At 34.3% G+C, this 20,876-nt stretch overlaps 1 protein-coding gene across 7 annotated transcripts in view; it reads left to right on the forward strand.

The window, feature by feature from the left end:
* Synj1 (synaptojanin 1) overlaps positions 1 to 20,876 on the forward strand; it is an 87,517-nt gene that overhangs the window by 38,146 nt on the left and 28,495 nt on the right. For all 7 annotated transcript variants that reach the window (XM_027929186.3, XM_027929187.3, XM_071615085.1 and 4 more), the window contains exons 12-14: positions 178 to 343; positions 5,810 to 6,001; positions 8,983 to 9,067. In XM_027929186.3, the coding sequence (XP_027784987.2) occupies positions 178 to 343; positions 5,810 to 6,001; positions 8,983 to 9,067 (443 nt within the window). The remainder of the gene's footprint in view (positions 1 to 177; positions 344 to 5,809; positions 6,002 to 8,982; positions 9,068 to 20,876) is intronic.

A 20,876-nucleotide genomic window follows, 5' to 3' on the forward strand; every position in this document is an offset into this window, starting at 1 on the left:
AAAGGAAATAGTGACATCTTGAGGCCTTTTAATGTAATGGTTGTACCTGCAAAGTAAGGTGATTAGGTCCTTTTTAAACTAAAATCATATGAAACCAATTTTTAGTTGCAAAATGTTGACTCAAGTAGAATGAACAGTATTTAGAATGAAAACTCATGCTTCTTTCTCCCTCAACAGGCTGGAAAGTTAAAAGATGGTGCTCGTTCTGTTACCAGAACAATTCAGAATAACTTCTTTGATAGCTCCAAGCAAGAGGCCATTGATGTTTTGCTACTGGGAAACACTCTAAACAGTGATTTAGCTGACAAAGCTCGGGCACTTTTAACTACTGGAAGTTTGCGTGGTATGTGTACTTACTTTATATTTTATTTATTTTATGTAATTTAGAATTCTTGTAAAAGTTGAAGAGGTAAATGTAAACATTAAAACAAATAATATTTAGATCATAGTTGATTAAATAGTTTTGGAAGGAATTTTTGTAAAGGTGATTTTTAAAAATTGCATTCTTCAGCTGTAGCTTGTCTTTTTAAAATGCTTATACTATTAGTGGTATTATTTAAACAGAAACTGGCCAAATATTTTCTTCTCTAGATTATGCGTATTTTTTTCTTAGATAACAAGTGAGGGAGTAAATGATCTTATGTATTACCAACTTTATAATAGGTGAATTTTCATATAATATTCAGCTAGCACTTATAATAGAGCGTTCAATAATCTAATTATATTTTAAATACTTTATTGAAAAAATGAATATGTTGTTTATTTTTCTAATCGCCACCCCCCAAAATTCTGTACTTTGTCTTAACTTTATTGTGATAGTTGGAATAAATATTAAATCACATTAATCAATAATATAAAGTAGTGCTTATTACCGGTCATTAACTGCTATTACTAATTTCAATATTTGGCATAAATATATGGTTTTTAAGATAGCTTTTTATCTTCCATTCTATGTCTTTATTTAAAATCAAAAGAATATGAATTTCTTATGTCAGTGAGCACATAAAAATAGTACTGTAGGAAAACTCAGCATTCTTTATATACGTAGTCGATTAGTGTTCCTTTTTTTCACCTCTGAGCTTTATTGGTTTATAATTGACAAAATAAATTGGACTTCTTCCATACTTCCACTGTTTTTCCATTTTGACTTTATAGCGCTGTTGACTTATTTTTTTTTTTTTTTACTGTTAGCCCCATATAAACCTTCTAGTGTTTCCTGCTCAAGTGAAGAAAATTGTTCATGCATCAAGTTATGTCCTTTTGTTTAATTATTTGGCCAAATAGGTGATTGTGAGCTCTTAGAATTCCACATAGTGCTCTGAAGGGATTATGGTCAGCTCCTCATGCATCTGTTAGAGGCTAGGGAACCAAGACTGACTCCTCAGACTCTGGGGAAAAAGATCTGGTCTTAGCTACTACTATTGACTTCAGGCTTTCTTCCTGGCTTTCAAAAGTAGAGACTGACTGATTTATTTTTGTCACCTCTTTCCACCTGTGCCTACTTTGATGTGGAGGCATTAATAAGCAACAATTGAAAGTAAGTGGTTGAAGGAAAAGAGCAGCAAAGAACCCAAGTAATTCCCAAACTTGAGCATCATATTTTTAGTTTCCTGCACATTTTACTAGATGTAAAATATGCCTTTAAAAAATTAGTGCAGTCAGATCTGCTATAACGCTTGTTTTGAGACTGGGAATTTGTTCCAATATGGTTGATATATTAGGAATGATTTGAGCATAATGCCAACTTTGCATGAGCTTATGTGTGATTTTGCTGGCAAGCAACATTAGGTAAATGTAGAAAACTGTATCCAATAAAACTGAGATGGTTACAAATAACAAATATGTAAAACACACATACACATAAGCATGTATCTTAACACATCTTCTCTACCCCAATTCACCCTGTGTGTTATGAGCCATACCTATCCTCATCTGGTATTTCAACTGCTCATCCATTTTTCCAATAACCCTTCTGCTAGCATTCACAATTATTATGCCCTTCTGATTCCCATTTCTACAAGTTAACTTCATATCTTTTCAAGATGAAGTGCATTATTGTAGTATTCATGCACTTTGTAACCTTTTAACATGCATAATACATGCTATTGTGTTTATTAGGTTCCTATCATTTTGGTATGTTACTGTTGAAGTTTTTAGTGTGATGCCCCAACCCTATTTTCCTCATAAACCCCAATTCCCTCTGGGAATTGGCACAATTTTGCATAATGCAGTGATGTTTTTAGAATGTATATATCTTGTTACAGCTGAACTGATAGTACTTATCAACTGGTGAGTCTCAGGAGAAATACTTAAAGGTATGTATTAGAGCAGTACTTTCCATATCTTTAGAGTCTTCACCTTCCTAAGTTTTCATATTCATATCCTCAAACATGTGCACATGCACACATATACACAAACACAGAAGCAACTGAAAGAGCAGGCTTTGGGCCTTCTGATTGTGAAACAGTGGAGCTGAGTCACTGTAGAATATCCTTTGATGCAGAGGATTTGTATCAGTTATTGTCATCTATTTGTAATCTTTGGTGTCCTATAGCCAACAGGAAAAAAATCAAGTCATTGAATTGACTTTTTTAAAGAAAAGTGAGATCATCTCAGAATGTTTTATCATAACACTCTGGATTTTAACTGTAACTTGTTTTACTAATGATTCTTTGTTTTCTTCTTGGTGCATCCATAGTTTCTGAACAGACATTACAGTCAGGTACAGTATAGTCAATTGATCTATAAATAAAAGCAACTTTTTCTTTCTTTTTCTAAACTTTACACTGTACACAGATAAAAAGATGTAATTGGAAATTTTCTCATTTTGTCCTCAGACTCTAACAGGATAAATTGATAGTTTGTTTTAATCTGAAAGAAAAATGTTACTTTAAAAGTTAAGTACTTCATTCAGAAGGAGATATACAAAGTTCTGTATCTTCTCATATCAATGGCTTGATTCCAATTAAAGATAATTCAGCTAGTTTTAATTTCATTTTTATATTTCTTTAAACAAGCATTGTTAGTTCTATACCTTCCTTTGGATTAATTTCAGAATGCTATCTGTGTTATTTGTGGCTTCTCAACTGTGGCAGTCACAGTGATGAAAAAGCACTGTCACATTTTCTTACATTATGGATGGCAATATTCATTTTTGGGGAGGGGGTGGTAGTGAGGTGTGAACTCAGGGGCACTCAACCTCTGAGCCACATCCCCAGACCTATTTTGTATTTTATTTAGAGACAGGGTCTCATTGAATTCTTCTTAATGGCTCACATTTGCTAAGGCTGGCTTTGAACTCAGGATCCTCCTGCCTCAGTCTCTTAAGCCACTGGAATTACAGGCGTGCACTACTGCCCCGGCTGGATAACAATATTCTATAACTACAGACCTGCACTAAAATATGATCTGAAATTGTTTAATTTAAAAACACTAGTATTACTAACAAAGTCAGAAGACTTAAGTACATAATACCTAAAGGTTATTATTTTTCCTGCCTATTTATTCATAGGAACCCATTTCTTCATTCTGTGGACAAGGTTTACGATTTTGTCTTTAAAGATGAATATGTGGCAAAAGGAACAAAAGCAACAAAGCTCATGCCAGAAATTTGGCTGAAAATAACATCTTTTCTTCCCCTTGTTAAGATTTGGTATCAAATTACTTAAGATTTGTTTTGCCTAATTTTTCTGAATCTTTTGAGAAGAGTAGGGAAGAGAGCACTTGGCTATGTTTTGGGATCATGTAATGATTTTCTGAAATGATGTGGTATTTAGGGATGGACATCTGTTGTTTGAGCACAGATTCATTATTTCTTTAAGTACATTAGTGTATATGTGTGTGTATATATTTTACACAAATATACATATATGTATGTGTATATAAATTACCTTATTCCATTTAAAAACCAATTTGACTATTAATTTATACAATGCCACAACCTCTTTTTGTTCATGCTATTCATTATTCTCTTGCTTAATATTTCAAGTTATACAATCATAGAATGTATTTCAGTGTAGAATGTATTTTAGAAGCTCTTTTCATAGTAGTAACAATGGCAGTGACTTTAATGATAAAGACCAAAGATAAACCATAGTAATAGAGAATGATTTTTACATAGGTACAGTCAGCTTTCAGTTAACCATACCAACAGGCCAAAACAAATAATCTGATTTTATTACTGTCCAAATACCTCTTCAGGTAGTCAAATCACTGGCAAGAGGGTGAGAAATATGCATATCTACTGCTGGAACAATGGGGATATGCTTATTAACTGAACCAACAGTTCTTTCACTAAAACAATATACATAATAATCCTAAAGCATTATAATCCTTACTGTTTCCACTTTCATTTTATCAGTAGACTGATACTTCATAATATCATAGTAATGTAAGATTATGTGGTAAAAGGTGAAATAGTTTTGATTTCCTTTTTCTCTTACCAGTTAACTGCCAATTAAGTGCAAATATTGTGGTTTTAGGTTTAGGTACTGTTAAAGTTCTATTTTTAAGTGCCAAGAAGTTCATTAAAATGGGGTGTAGGCTTAGAAGGGCAAGATAGATGATACACCAAAAAATATGTAAGAAGAGAGGCTGAGGATTCAAAATGTATTGAGCATTCATTTTGCAATTTTGTATTTTATTTTGTATCAGGCATCTTTTTTGTTGCTAGGGATATTTCAATAAATAAGACCAACCTTTTTTCTGTTGTCATGAAGGGAGATAGCTACACAATGAATAAATAAAATACAGGTTGAATATCCCTTATCTAAAATGGTTGGGGGCAGAAGTGATTCATATTTCAGAGTTTTGAAATATTTGCATAGATTTACTGCTTGAGTATCCTAATCAAAAACTCCAAACTTTCAACTGCTTCAAAATCCTAAACTTTTTGAGCATCACATTTGTGCTCAAAAATTTCTGGATTTCAGATTTTCAGATTGGAGTTGCTCAACCTGTACATAGTTTGTAAATGGTAGATGCTAGAGAAAAAAACAAGCAATAGAGGATAATGGAAGGTCAGGGGCAGACAGCAGTTTTAAATAAGGTGGTCAGGGATGACCTCATTGAAAAGACTTTAAGGAGGTGCGGTGAGAGTGTTACAGGCAGTGGAAATGGCCAGGACAAAGGCCCTATGGTAGGAGTAGACCTGGTATCTTTTTGAAACAGTAGGAGGCCAGTGGCAGAGCAGTGAGTGAATAGGAGAAGGTAGAAGGATTAGATAAATTATTTAGGGCCTCATGGACCATTGCTAAGGACTTTTGTTTCTATTTCATTTTCAGGGATTTCATTTTCAGCTGTCTCATATCTTCCATAATATATATTTTTGCCATTATTCATCAAGCTACCTGTCAGTAGCAAAAATCTTAAAAATAAATGCTCTTAAATGTTTTTGTTTGAGGAGAAATAAAATAGAAGTTTTTACCAGCCTCTTCATAAAAATTGTTTAAAGTCCAGTTACTGTATTCCTAAAAATGTTCAATTTGTAGATTTTGTATTTGTAAAACAGTATATGTTTCATTGTAATGGAACTGTTTATTATGCATGTTGAATGTTGCTGTAATGATTTTGTAATAGTTTTTTAACTTTGGCTATTATATTTGTTTTTATTGATTTCTTTTTAAAAAGTGTGTTGCTTAATTGCCTCAAGCTGGGCTTTGCATTCAATGCTGGATCATTTTTATGCCTGTGCATGTATCTTATTTGTGCTTGTGATGATAACTACACTTTTCATATCTCAGTTATGAAAATAAATTTTTATAAATGGCATAATGCAGCTAAAATTCTGTTGTGTTTTGTTTTTGATTAGCATCTTCAAAAGTACTAAAGAGCATGTGTGAGAACTTCTACAAGTATTCAAAACCCAAGAAAATTAGAGTATGTGTCGGAACCTGGAATGTGAATGGTGGGAAGCAGTTTCGCAGCATTGCTTTTAAGAATCAGACGCTCACTGACTGGCTTCTTGATGCACCCAAGTTAGCTGGCATTCAGGAGTTTCAAGGTTGGCTTTTTATTAAGTGGTCTTAATTTTAAAACCTGACTGGTGATATGTTGATTTAGGAAACAAATGTAGTGCTTGATAATGTGCATTAATTTTAAAAAGAAACTTTGGCTTCCTTTATAAATTTGAGGGCCAACATTTTTATAGGTCAAATCTACCTCTTTTTTATTTCTATACCTTTTTTATCTTTGATGAGTTTTGAAATAGGGTTTGATGTAAATAGATATCATTGAAGGTAGTCACACACATGTAAGAGAAACTAGTCCTGTTTTATTCTTTTGTTTTTTTAATTAAATGATAGTAGAATGCATTACAATTCTTACTACACATATATATACACATATACAGCACAATTTTTCATATCTCTGGTTGTATATAAAGTATGTTGATACCAATTTGTGTCTTCATACATATATTTTGGTTAATGATGTCTGTTTTAATCTTTTAAACTGACATGAACAAAGATTATTTTGTAACTGATAATTTGAATATTATTCTTCAAGAATAATATGCCTAATTTTTCAATTCTAGTTCTTTGTTTAATTCCTATGGTAAGAAATATCAGGGTGGGTTATAAGTAGGCTTACAAAACTTATTGTAATATTTGTTGGCACTTTATAAATTAATTATACTGGTTTTATCCTTGTAAAAGCCTGCTTGTCATTCACTGTAGATTCTCTGCCACCACGCTGTAGTGGCCAGATGAGGATGCTTTCATTATGATTCTCATTAGAAAAGGGAATTTAAGAACTTAATTTTTTAAAAAAATCAAATTACTTTGAAAAATAGTATATAGGGTCACTTCTTTAAAAACCTCTGTTCCTGCTGATGGGCAGAATCACAGCTTCTGGGACAGGAGTTGCCTGTGTTTCTCCTTTGCTAGCAAAACAATAAAACTTTTTTTCCTTTTTCTCAAAAAAAAAGTATATAATGAACAATGTTACATATGAAGGTTATGAGTACAAAAAGTAGTATTTTTTTCTTTCTTTTTTTTTTTTTAGTCTTTTAAAATTTATTTTAATGCTGTCTTAATCACTGGGATTTTCCTAAAGCTTTTTATTAAAATGCCCTTTTTTGCCTAATTTAATCCAAGCTGGAAACAGAAGAAATAATAATGATAATGATAATAATAATACTATAATAACTAACACTGTAATTCTACATAATTTACAGATGCTTATTTAGTCTTAGACCTATTATGTTAACATTATTCCAGCTTTATGGATGAGGAAACTGAGATAGAAAAGTGGAAATAACTTGCTCATGGTCATATAGCAGTAATGGCACAAAGAGGGTGTGAATTAAGGCAGCTTGGCTCCACAATGTGTATGCCATGTCTCAATGGATGTGTGAATTTGAGCAAGTTGCGTAGGTTCTCCAAAGCCTCATTTTCCTGTCTGTAACAAAGATAATTTTCTGTCTTATGTAAGTTGTTTGTGTGGTAGCTACATGAGATATGATGCAGGTTTGATCTTGGCATGTAATAATAGTCAAAACTTTTTTATTTTTCAATATTAGTTCATAATATTTTAGGCTCATTTTAGCTATTTGTCCTTATTTTTAATATGGAGTTCCCCAAAGTACCCCAGGACTGCTTATCTGAAGTAGCTTCCATTCTTTTTTAGTTCTTTCAGATATAAAAAAGGATAATAGCTGAGACAGAGTGATGTATCTTAACCCCTGGTTCTCCTCTCCTTTTCCTGGATTACATTCATGTAGGAAATAGCAAAAAGGTTCAGATTCGAATATGAAAAATGCCTCCCAGCTGTTATCTCCAAAATTTGAGAGTTTCTCAGCCACTTTATTCGTTATGTCTTTTCTTAATAAATCTTTCACCTCTCCAATTTTAATTCACTTTAGCCTTTAAGAAGTGATAATAGTTTCTCTATTGTCCATGACTAAAATGTAAGATTCTTTCAAAATGTTACTTTAGGGTTTCCAAGAGTAATAATCTTTTTAAATTTTTTTTATTTGTTCTAATTAGTTATTCATGATAGCGGAATGCATTTAGAATGCATTCATTGTACACAAATGGAGCGCAACTTTTCATTTCTCTGGTTGTACATGATGTAGAGTCACACCACACATGTAGACATACATGTAACTAGGATATGATGTCCATCTCATTCCACCATAATTCCTGCCCCCTTACCTCCTTCCTTCCCATCCCTCCCTCCCCTTTGCCCAATCAAAGTTCCTCCATTCTCCCCACCCCCCATTATGTGTCAGCATACACTTCTCAGAATATTTGGTCTTTGGTTTTTTGGGATTGGCTTACTTTGCTTAGCTTGTTATTCTCCAACACCATCCATTTACCTGCAAATGCCATAATTTTATTCTCCTTTAATGCTGAGTAATATTCCATTGTGTACATATACCACAGTTTCTTTATTTATTCATCTGTTGAAGGGCATCTAGGTTGCTTCCACAGTTTAGCAATTGTGAATTGTTCTGCTATAAACATTGAAGTGGCTGCACTATTGTACTATGCTGTTTTTAAGTCTTTAGGGTATAGACCAAGGAGTGGGATAGCTGGGTCAAATGGTGGTTCCATTCCAAGTTTTCCGAGGAATCTCCATACTGCTTTCCAGAGTGGTTGCACCAAATTGCAGTCCCACCAGCAACTCATGAGTGTGCCTTTTCCCCACATCCTTTCAACACTTATTGTGGCTTGTATTCTTGATAACTGCCATTCTGACTGGAGTGAGATGAAATCTTAGAGTAGTTTTGATTTGCATTTCTCTAATTACTAGACATATTGAACATTTTTTATGTATTTGTTGATCAATTGTATTTCTTAAAGAATCAAGTTTAAGACATAGTAGAAAGTAAATTTAAAGTAATGTTACGTTTTGTATGAATTAGTTAACTCAAAACACAAAAAGTGGATTTTTATGAGATCTGATGTTACGTTTTATTGGATGAGATTGTAATTTGATTAAGGTTATACTTAAAAGTATTTCTTGGATGCTTAATTGTAGATAAAAGAAGTAAACCAACTGATATATTTGCAATTGGTTTTGAAGAAATGGTAGAGTTGAATGCTGGAAACATTGTGAATGCAAGGTAAGCTGGTCAAGTAACACTGAAAACACTGGAAATTTTTCTTATTGAGGGACTTGGACACAGGTAACATGTTAGCTTTTCATCATTGCTGTGACCAAAATGCTTCACAAACAACTTGGAGAGAAAAAGGATTATTTTACTCATGGTTTCAGAGGTTTCAGTCCATGGTTAGTCATCTTAATTGCTCTGAGCCTCAAGTAAAGCAGAACATCATGGCCTACCAGGGAAAAGGCTGCTCAACTCATGAGAGAGACAGGGTCTCCAAAGGCATGTCCCCAATGACCTACTTCCTCCATCTGTGCCCGACCTGTTTACACTTTTCTAGCACCTCTCGGTGATCTATTTAGCTGTTAATGGATTGATCCATTGATGAAATCAGAATCCTCATGATCCAATCACTTGCCCAAGTCCCCATTTCTGAACTTTGCTACATTGGGGACCAAGTCTTTAAAAACGTGAGACTATGGGGGACATTTCAGATCCAAGCCATAACAGGTAATGTAGTTATTATTGCCAGGATAAATTGAGATAATATATGGAAAAGTGATCTTTAAGCTATGTAATGCCAGTTCTTAAACTTTTTTGGTCTAAGAATCTCTCTACACTCTTAAAAATATTGAGAATCTTTATGGTTCGGATGTGGGGTGTCCCCCAAAATCTTACATGTGAGACAATGCAGAGGAGAACGGATTGGGCTGTGAAAGTCTTAATACAATCAATGAATTAATCCCTGATGAGATTAACTTGAGTGGTGGCTGAAGGTAGGTGGGGTATGGCTGGAGGAGGTGGTATATTAAGGGCATAGCTTTGGGGTATATATTTGATTCTGGCAAGTGAAGATATCTTTCTCTGTTTTCTGATCATCAAATGAGCTGTTTCCCTCTGCCACACTCTTCTACCGTGATGTCCTGCCTCACCTCAAGCCCTAAGGAATGGAGCCTGCTGTCTATGGATTGATACCTCTGAAACCACGAGCCCCTAAATAAATCTTTCCTCCTCTACAGTTGTTCTGGTCGGGTCTTTCAGTTACCACAGTGAAAAAGCTGGCTAAAACAATCTCAAAGAAATTTTATTAATGTTGGTATATTTATTATATTAGAAATTAAACTTGAAAATTTAAAAACATTTAACTCATTTTATTCTCATTATCCCAGATGTAGAACACCTATAAAAGCAAATATACCACTTATGGTAACTTTGAAATAATATTGAATGATTATTTTTTTTTTAAGAGGTAATCTTTTGAGAAAAGTAACAGGTGAATATTTAGAGAGTTTGAAAAAATATAAATGTATTTCATAGATGAAAAGATATATAAAGGGTATATGAACTCTAGATTACACTTTCAACCTGTTTTAATGCACCCATATAAATTTCATTGAAATATTCACAGAATAACATTCCAAAATTTACTGAGAAGGTTGGCATGGTTTTATAGTTCTGCACATTTCTTTAATGTCTGACTTAAAACAACTAGAAACTTATATCTACTTCTGTATCACTCTATTGCAGTGTGTTGTTTTAGTTGAACTATATGGAAGAAAAATCACATAAATGTGTAGTTGAAAAGGGAAAATTTTTAATGGCCTTTCCAGGTAATTTCTTCTCTGATATTACATCCAAACTCAATAAATGGTAGTGTCTTAAAGGTTAGTTGCAGAATAGAATATGAAACCATATCAATGACTTTAATTCCTCTATTTATACTGAAGTTCTTCATTGATACTTTATCCTTTCATATTTTTAAAATATTTATTTTTTAGTTCTTGTTAGACACAATACCTTTATTTTGTTTATTTTTATGTTGTGCTGAGGATTGAACCCAGGGCCTTGCAGTGCTAGGCGAGCACTCTACTGCTTAGCCACATCCCAGCCCAATCCTTGCATAATTTTGTAAATCATATATTGGTCATTTGGAAAAGTTGACTTAGTTATGTAGAGTTACTAAAGTTTGACACATCTTATCATACATATCAAAGCACTGTATTAGTTAATATCATCACTGATATATGAAATTTTTTTTAAATATTGGAAACTGTAAAGATATGATAGCAGACACTAGTTTTCCAGAATTCTATTTTTTGCTTAAAAACTCAACTTTTATCATTATAAACAAATGTTCTTGGTTGTTTTTCTTGAAGAGACAGGGTTGGCTGAAAAAAATATATGTCTGATAATTAATCAAATCTGAATAGCCATAGTCTGTCATTAGTTCTTTCTTTCTTTTAAAAAAAAATATTTATTTTTTAGTTGTAGGTGGACACAATATCTTTATTTCCTTTTTATGTGGTGCTTAGGATCGAACCCAGTGCCTCACATGTGCTAAGCGAGTACTCTACCACTGAGCCACAACCCCAGCCCTGTCATTAGTTCTTTCAAGAACAATTGTATTCCATGAAAAATGTGACAGTTTTATGCCTGTTATCTCAGTGTCTCTGGAGACTAAGGTAGGAGGATCGTAAGTTCAAAGTCATCCTGAGCAATTTAGTGAGACCCTGTCTCAAAATAAAAGCTAAAAAGGGCTGGGGATGACCTTATGTTATACTACAGAGCTATAGTAACAAAAATGGCTATTGTAACAATACAGTAGTTTTGGCACCAAAACAGGCATGAAGAACAAGGGAATAGAATAGAGGAGACAGAGACAAACCCACATAAATACAGTTATCTCACATTAGACAAAGCCTCCAAAAACATACACTGGAGAAAAGATAAACCTCTTCAACAAATGGTGCTGGGAAAACTGGAAATCCACATGTAGTGGAATGAAGTTTAATGCCTATCTCTCTTCACAAAAGTCAACTCACAGTGGATCAAAGACCTAGGAATTATACCAGAAACCCTGCAACTCCTAGAAGAAAATGTAGATCCAATACTCCAACATGTCAGCTTAGGAACCAGCTTTTTTTAAATAAGACATCTAAAATACAAGAACTAAAATAAAGAATCAATAAATGGGATAGTATCAACTAAAAAGCTTCTTCACAGCAAAGGAAACAATCAAGAACATGAAGAGGGAGCCTACAGAATGGGAGGAAATCTTTGCCACCAGCACATCAGATAGGTTGTTAATTTCCAGGATATGCAAAGAACCCCCAAAAGCTTAACACACACACACACACACACAAAAAAAAAAAAAAAAAACCAAACAAATAACCCAATTAATAAATGGGCAAAGGAACAAATGCTTCCCAAAAGAATAAATACAGTCAACAAATATATGAAAAAATATTTAACATCTCTAGCAATTAGAGCAACGCAAATTAAAACTATATCGAGATTTCATCTCACTCCAACCAAGATAGTAGAATGAACAACTTTCCTACAGTGAATCTCAACATCATGTACATCCGCAAGACTGGGATCCAAATTAGAATATATTCCATGTTTGTATAAATATATCAAAACAGATTCTACTGGCATGTATGATAAAAAGAACAGTTAAAAAGTGGGGGCTAGGGATGTAGTTCAGTGGTAAAGCACCCCTGGGTTCAATCTCCCAGGTCCGTGTGTGTGTGTGTGTGTGTGTGTGTGTGTGTGTGTGTGTGTGGTGGTGGTAAGAAATGGCAGTTAGCTCACAACTCAAAGTTTTGGATACTTTTCCTTGAGATAATCATACTTGAGTATGTAGAATCATTTTGTGTATATTTCCCATTTATCACATTATCACATAGAATGTTGAAAAGATTTGACTCAAGGGTTAAGCTTGATAAAACTATGCTTACTGCATCATTAAGGACAGTCTTAAGGAAAAATAGCTTTTTTATTTTCCTGAAAGTACATCAAAATGAGGATATATTGACTACCAATACAGTTTGGTGTCTGGTTTCAAGTGAAGTCATCACTTTTAACATTGTTGCTTTGGCATCATCAGTGCAAATGTCGGCCAACACAGTGAAAAAAGCAATGTCTCAGTAGTGTTATAAAAACAGTTTTGACTCCATTGATTTGGGGAATCCTCAGAGATGTCTCCATACCACACTTCAGAGAACTGAAGCCAATTTACAAGTACAAATTGAGTAAAACTTAAAGCTTAAGTGTTTTAACAAAATATAATTGCTTTTATGTGTGAAAAATTGCACATTTTTATAACATTTTAAAAGATTTTCAGAAGAATATTGTCGCTAAAATATTATGGTTTTGTCATCAATTTTAGAAATTACAATTATTTTGTTGGCCAAAGTGAATTATAATTCAGTTAGGGAAGTAGAAAAACATTGTGCTGCTCAAGTAGCTTTTTTGAAAATATATATTTGATTTTGAATAGAGCATACTTTTAAGGTTCTTAGTACCAAACAAATTGATCAATTGTTTGTCTAAAAAGCGTTAAATCAATTTCTCTTTAATAAAAAGCAGTGATTGTTTATTCATTTATTTAACCAGTATCATTTGATCACATAATTTTAGGTAGTACAGATATATACCTCAGTGAATAGTACAGACAGAAACACCTGCCTTATTTTTTTAAAATATTTATTTTTTAGTTGTAGTTGGACACAATACCTTTATTTCACTTATTTATTTTTATGTGGTGCTGAGGATCAAACCCAGGGTCCCGCACGTGCGAGGCAAGTGCCCTACCGCTGAGCCACAACCCCAGCCCAGAAACACCTGCCTTCTTGGACTTTGTATTCTAGTGGGAAGAGATAGACAATAACTATAATAGATTATAGAGCATGTTAGAAAAGTGTTATGAAAAATAGATAGTGGTAAAGGGAATCAGGTCTGTGGAGGTGGAAAGTGTCGACAGTTTTAAATGGAATGATCAGGTTAGGGTTCAATGACCTGAGGAGTGGCATAAAGAAAATGAGGAGGATACTGTTTTCTTTCCAGAAAGAATCCACATTATAGTAATGGGACTATGGTAGGTGATGAGACAATGTTTGGAAGTTGTATTGCATAGTATTAGATTGATGGGTATGAGGTCATATTTATACTTAACATTTGTGTGACCTGGAACAAGGAGAAAAAACTGTTTTGCTCTTGATTGGCAGTTCTTAGTTTCAAACTTAATGCTATCAAACTTCTATAGATAAGAAAAACATTGAACTTTTATCTGGTATTTCTTATATGAACAATATTGCATATAATCTCTGCTTTTTATAATCCAGTCTATTATGATTGACTATGAAATGTAGAAATTATGAAGTTAACATTTTTCAACTCCTCATGAAATAATTAATCTGAGCAATCATCATCAGTAAATGCTAAATTCTAAAAGAAGGGTTAGTGGGAAACTCTGGAATCCGTTACTGATCTAAATCAGTTTAACATTACTAGAGATGATGTACCTTTTGCTTTGATATGGTGGGAGCACAAACCAGTAGCTTAGTTTTACCAAAATTAATGCATAAATAAATTTGATCATGGTTTTTAATCTAATTTTTACATTAATCATTTTACAGGAAATATAAGGGATAGAGGAGATATGTTAAGATGAAATTAAAACATCAAGTCCAATTTTTTTTTTATTATTAGTTGTTCAAAACATTACAGAGCTCTTGACATATCATATTTCATACATTAGATTCAAGTGGGTTATGAACTCCCGTTTTTACCCCAAATACAGATTGCAGAATCACATCGGTTACACATCCACATTTTTACATAATGCCATATTAGTGACTGTTGTATTCTGCTACCTTTCCTATCCTCAACTATCCCCCCTCCCCTCCCCTCCCATCTTCTCTCTCTACCCCATCTACTGTAATTCATTTCTCTCCTTGTTTATTTTCCCATTCCCCTCACAACCTCTTATATGTAATTTTGTATAACAATGAGGGTCTCCTTCCATTTCCATGCAATTTCCCTTTTCTCTCCCTTTCCCTCCCACCTCATGTCTCTGTTTAATGTTAATCTTATCCTCCTGCTCTTCCTCCCTGCTCTGTTCTTAGTTGCTCTCATTATATCAAAGAAGACATTTGGCATTTATTTTTTAGGGATTGGCTAGCTTCACTTAGCATAATCTGCTCTAGTGCCATCCATTTCCCTGCAAATTCCATGATTTTGTCTTTTTTAGTGCTGCGTAATACTCCATGGTGTATAAATGCCACATTTTTTTTATCCATTCATCTATTGAAGAGCATCTGGGTTGGTTCCACAGTCTAGCAATTGTGAATTGTGCTGCTATGAACATCGATGTGGCAGTATCTCTGTAGTACGCTCTTTTAAGGTCTTCAGGGAAGAGTCCGAGAAGGGCAATAGCTGGGTCAAATGGTGGTTCCATTCCCAGCTTTCCCAAGAATCTCCATACTGCTTTCCAAATTGGCCGCACCAATTTGCAGTCCCACCAGCAATGTACAAGAGTACCCTTTTCCCCACATCCTCGCCAGCACTTGTTATTGTTTGACTTCAGAATGGCTGCCAATCTTACTGGAGTGAGATGGTATCTTAGGGTGGTTTTGATTTGCATTTCTCTGACTGCTAGAGATGGTGAGCATTTTTTCATGTACTTGTTGATTGATTGTATGTCCTCCTCTGAGAAGTGTCTGTTCAGGTCCTTGGCCCATTTGTTGATTGGGTTGTTTGTTAACTTATTGTCTAATTTTTTGAGTTCTTTGTATACTCTGGATATTAGGGCTCTATCTGAAGTATGAGGAGTAAAAATTTGTTCCCATGATGTAGGCTCCCTATTTACCTCTCTTATTGTTTCTCTTGCTGAGAAAAAACTTTTTAGTTTAAGTAAGTCCCATTTGTTGATTCTTGTTATTAACTCTTGTGCTATGGGTGTCCTATTAAGGAATTTGGAGCCCGACCCCACAATATGTAGATCGGAGCCAACTTTTTCTTCTATCAGACGCAGAGTCTCTGATTTGATATCAAGCTCCTTGATCCATTTTGAGTTAACTTTTGTGCATGGCGAGAGGAGGGGATTCAGTTTCATTTTGTTGCATATGGATTTCCAGTTTTCCCAGCACCATTTGTTGAAGATGCTATCCTTCCTCCATTGCATGCTTTTAGCCCCTTTATCAAATATAAGATAGTTGTAACTTTGTGGATTAGTCTCTGTGTCCTCTATTCTGTACCATTGGTCCACCCGCCTGTTTTGGTACCAGTACCATGCTGTTTTTGTTACTATTGCTCTGTAATATAGTTTGAAATCCGGTATCACTATACCGCCTGATTCACACTTCCTGCTTAGAATTGCTTTTGCTATTCTGGGTCTTTTATTTTTCCATATGAATTTCATGATTGCTTTATCTATTTCTACAAGAAATGCCATTGGGATTTTGATTGGCATTGCATTAAACCCATAGAGAACTTTTGGTAATATCGCCATTTTGATGATGTTAGTTCTGCCTATCCATGAACAGGGTATATTTTTCCATCTTCTAAGATCATCTTCTACTTCTCTCTTTAGGGTTCTGTAGTTTTCATTGTATAAATCTTTCACCTCTTTTGTTAGGTTGATTTCCAAGTATTTTAATTTTTTTGAGGATATTGTGAATGGAGTGTTTTTCCTCATTTCCATTTCAGAAGTTTTGTCGCTGATATACAGAAATGCCTTTGATTTATGCGTGTTGATTTTATATCCTGCCATTTTGCTGAATTCATTTATTAGTTCTAGTAGTTTTTTTGTAGACCCTTTTGGGTCTTCTAGGTATAGAATCATGTCATCCGCAAATATTGATAATTTAAGTTCTTCTTTTCCTATTTTTATGCCTTTAATTTCTTTCGTCTGTCTAATTGCTCTGGCCAGTGTTTCGAGAACTATATTGAATAGAAATGGTGATAGAGGGCATCCTTGTCTTGTTCCAGATTTTAGAGGGAATGCCTTCAATTTTTCTCCATTCAGAATGATGCTAGCCTGAGGCTTAGCATAGATAGCTTTTACAATGTTGAGGTAAGTTCCTGTTATGCCTAGTTTTTCTAATATTTTGAACATAAAGGGATGCTGTACTTTGTCGAATGCTTTTTCTGCGTCTATCGAGATGATCATATGGTTCTTATCTTTAAGTCTATTGATGTGGTGAATAACATTTATTGATTTCCGTATATTGAACCATCCTTGCATCCCAGGGATGAATCCTACTTGATCATGGTGCACAATTTTTTTGATGTGTTTTTGTATCCGATTCGCCAGAATTTTATTGAGGATTTTTGCATCTAGGTTCATTAGAGATATTGGTCTATAGTTTTCTTTCTTTGAGGTGTCTTTGTCTGGTTTCGGAATCAGGGTGATGTTGGCCTCATAGAATGAATTTAGAAGAGCTCCCTCTTTTTCTATTTCCTGAAATAACTTGAAAAGTATTGGTATTAATTCTTCTTTAAAGGTTTTGTAAAACTCTGCTGTATACCCATCCGGTCCTGGGCTTTTCTTGGTTGGTAGTCTTTTGATTGCTTCTTCTATTTTTTTCCATTGATATTGGTCTATTCAAATTGTATGTATCCTCCTGACTCAGTCTGGGCAAATCATATGACTTAAGAAATTTATCGATGTCTTCACTATCTTCTATTTTATTGGAATATAGGTTTTCAAAATAATTTCTAATTGTCTTCTGTATTTCTGTAGCATCTATTGTGATATTGCCTTTTTTATCCCGTATGTTAGTAATTAGAATTCTCTCTCTTCTTCTCTTCATTAGCATGGCTAAGGGTCTGTTGATCTTATTTATTTTTTCGAAGAACCAACTTTTAGTTTTGTTAATTTTTTCAATAGTTTCTTTTGTTTCAATTTCGTTGATTTCCGCTCTGATTTTAATTATTTCTTGCCTTCTGCTACATTTGCTGTTGTTTTGCTCTTCCTTTTCTAGGGCTTTGAGATGAAGTGTGAGCTCATTTATTTGTTGTTTTTTTCTTTTTTTGAGGAAAGACCTCCAGGCGATGAATTTCCCTCTTAAAACTGCTTTCATTGTGTCCCATAGATTCCAATATGTTGTGTCTGTATTTTCATTTATCTCTAAGAATTTTTTGATTTCCTCCTTTATGTCTTCTGTAACCCATTGATCATTCAGTAACATATTGTTCATTTTCCATGTGATGTAGGATTTTTCCTTCCTTCTTTTATCATTGATTTCCAGTTTCATTCCATTATGATCAGATAAAATGCATGCTATTATCTCCCCCCCTTTATATTTACTGAGGGTTGCCCTATGGCATAATATATGGTCTATTTTTGAGAAGGATCCATGTGCTGCTGAGAAAAAAGTATATCCACTTGATGATGGTTGATATATTCTATATATGTCAGTTAAGTCTAGGTTATTGATTGTGATGTTGAGTTCTATAGTTTCTTTATTCAACTTTTGTTTGGAGGATCTGTCCAATGGTAAGAGAGGTGTGTTGAAGTCACCCATAATTATTGTGTTGTGGTCTATTTGATTCTTGAACTTGGGGAGAATTTGTTTTATGAAAGTCACAGCACCATTATTTGGTGCATAAATAATGATAATTGTTATATCTTGTTGGTGAATGGTTCCTTTTAACAGAATATAATGTCCTTCCTTATCCTTTTTGATTAACTTAGTCTTGAAGTCATTTTATTCGATATGAGGATGGCCACCCCTGCTTGCTTATGAGGACCATGTGCGTGGTATATTTTTTCCCCAACCTTTCACCTTCAGCCTGTGTATGTCTTTTCCAATCAGATGTGTCTCCTGGAGGCAGCATATTGTTGGATTTGTTTTTTTAATCCATGTTACCAGCCTATGTCGCTTTATTGGAGAGTTTAAGCCATTAACGTTTAGAGTTACTATTGATATATGGTTTGTACTTCCAGCCATGTTTGATTATTTATCTTTTTTTTTTTTTAATTTAGTTTGTTTCTCCATGATTAGTTTTCCCCCTGCCCTCTGTCTTTACTGAGGCACTTCCCACTGATGGTTTTGGTTATTGTTTTTCATTTCTTCCTCATGTAGTGTTTTGCTCAAGATGCTTTACAATGCTGGTTTTCTGGCTGCAAATTCTTTTAACTTTTGTTTATCATGAAAGATTTTTATTTCGTTGTCATACCTGAAGCTTAATTTTGCTGGATACAGAATTCTTGGTTGGCATCCATTGTCTTTCAGTGTTTGAAATACGTTGTTCCAGGATCTTCTTGCTTTCAGCGTCTGTGATGAAAAATCCGTTGTTAACCTTATTGGTTTACCCCTGAATGTAATCTGCCTCCTTTCTCTTGTAGCTTTTAGTATTTTCTCTTTGTTCTGTATATTAGATATCTTCATAACAATGTGTCTTGGCGTTGGTCTACTGTGATTTTGTGTGCTCGGTGTCCTGTATGCATCTACAATTTGTATATCCGTTTCCTTTTTTATTTCTGTAATTATTTCATTCAGCAGGTTACTCATTCCCTTGGTTTGAATCTCTATACCTTCCTCTATCCCGATGACTCTTAAGTTTGGTTTTTTTATGTTATCCCATATCTCTTGGATGTTTTTCTCGTGATTTTTTACCAGCCTTTCTGAGTTGGCTAGACTCTTTTCAAGATGATATATTTTGTCTTCATTATCTGACGTTCTGGCTTCTACTTGCTCCACTCTGTTAGTGATACTCTCATTTGAGTTTTTAATTTGGTTTATAGTTTCCTTCATTTCTAGAATTATTGTTTGATTTTTTTTATAATCTCTATCTCCTGATAAAGATGCTTAACTTCTTCTTTTATCTGTTTATGTAATTCATTTTCAGTGTGTTCTTTCACTGTTTGAATTTGCTGTCTCATATCCTCTTTAAGGTTCCATTCCATCTGTCTAAGGTATTCCTTGAGTTCTTTATATGACCATTTTTCTGATGACTCTAGGTCCTCCTGAATATTTAGGCTGTCCTGCATTGTTTGTACTCCTTTTCTTCCTTGCTTTTTCATGCTGCTCATGTTACTTCTTGTTCTGTTTGACTTCTGAGTTACTGTTTACTCCTATAAATTTATTTGATGCTTGGGAGGAAAGGTATTGGAAGGGAAGGGAAGAAGTCACTGTCGCTGCTGGTTTCAATGAAGTTATCTCCTCCGCCGCATTCTGGTGACATCAGTTCTCTGCCACGGTGGTATCCCATGCAAATGGCGACAGTTCGTTTCCCTTTGCCAGGTGACCAATGCAACGGGTGGGTCCTGACTGGCTCTCCCAAGCCCTGTTTCAATCCTGTGGCCACTGCCTATGAAGGTTCGGTTGGCATTTACCTCTGTATGTGCAGAAGGGCCAACCAGTTGTTTCAGCGGGATTGTTTAGTGCTGAGTCACAGCAGTTTGTCTGCGAGAAGCAGGCAAACGGGAGCTTGAATTTAGCCGATCTGGGCTCGGTGTGTGTTCCTCCAATTTGTTGAATATTTTATGGGCATATGACCCAGTCTCTTTCAAAAAAAAAAGAAGAAAAATGATATTAAAAACAGGATGGTGGAGGGGGGCAGGGGATTAGCAATGATGGTGGAATGTGATGGACATCATTATCCAAAGTACATGTACGAAGACATGAATTGATGTGGACATACTTTATATACAAACAGAGATATGAAAGATAGTGCTCTATATATGTAATAAGAATTGTAATGCATTCTGCTGTCATGTATTTAAAAATAAAATCAATTTAAAAAAACAAGTCATATATGATTTTATATTGAACAAATAAACAATATATAAATATTGAGGAAAAAAAGAATTAAGAAAAACAGGATGGTAATATTAGAGACATAAAAGATTAAGAGAGATTCAAGAGACTTGGCAAGCAAATGTGTTGTGTAGGCCATGTTTTCCCTCTGTTTTAAAGAAATAAACTGGGTTAATCAGCATTTCATTGCTTTAACCAAAATACGCAACCATAACAACTTAGAAGAGGAAAAGTTTATTTTGGCTCCCAGTTCCAGAGGCTTAGTCCTTGGTCAG

The sequence above is a fragment of the Marmota flaviventris genome, chromosome 8 (assembly GCF_047511675.1).
Source record: "Marmota flaviventris isolate mMarFla1 chromosome 8, mMarFla1.hap1, whole genome shotgun sequence".
Lineage (NCBI taxonomy): Eukaryota > Metazoa > Chordata > Mammalia > Rodentia > Sciuridae > Marmota > Marmota flaviventris.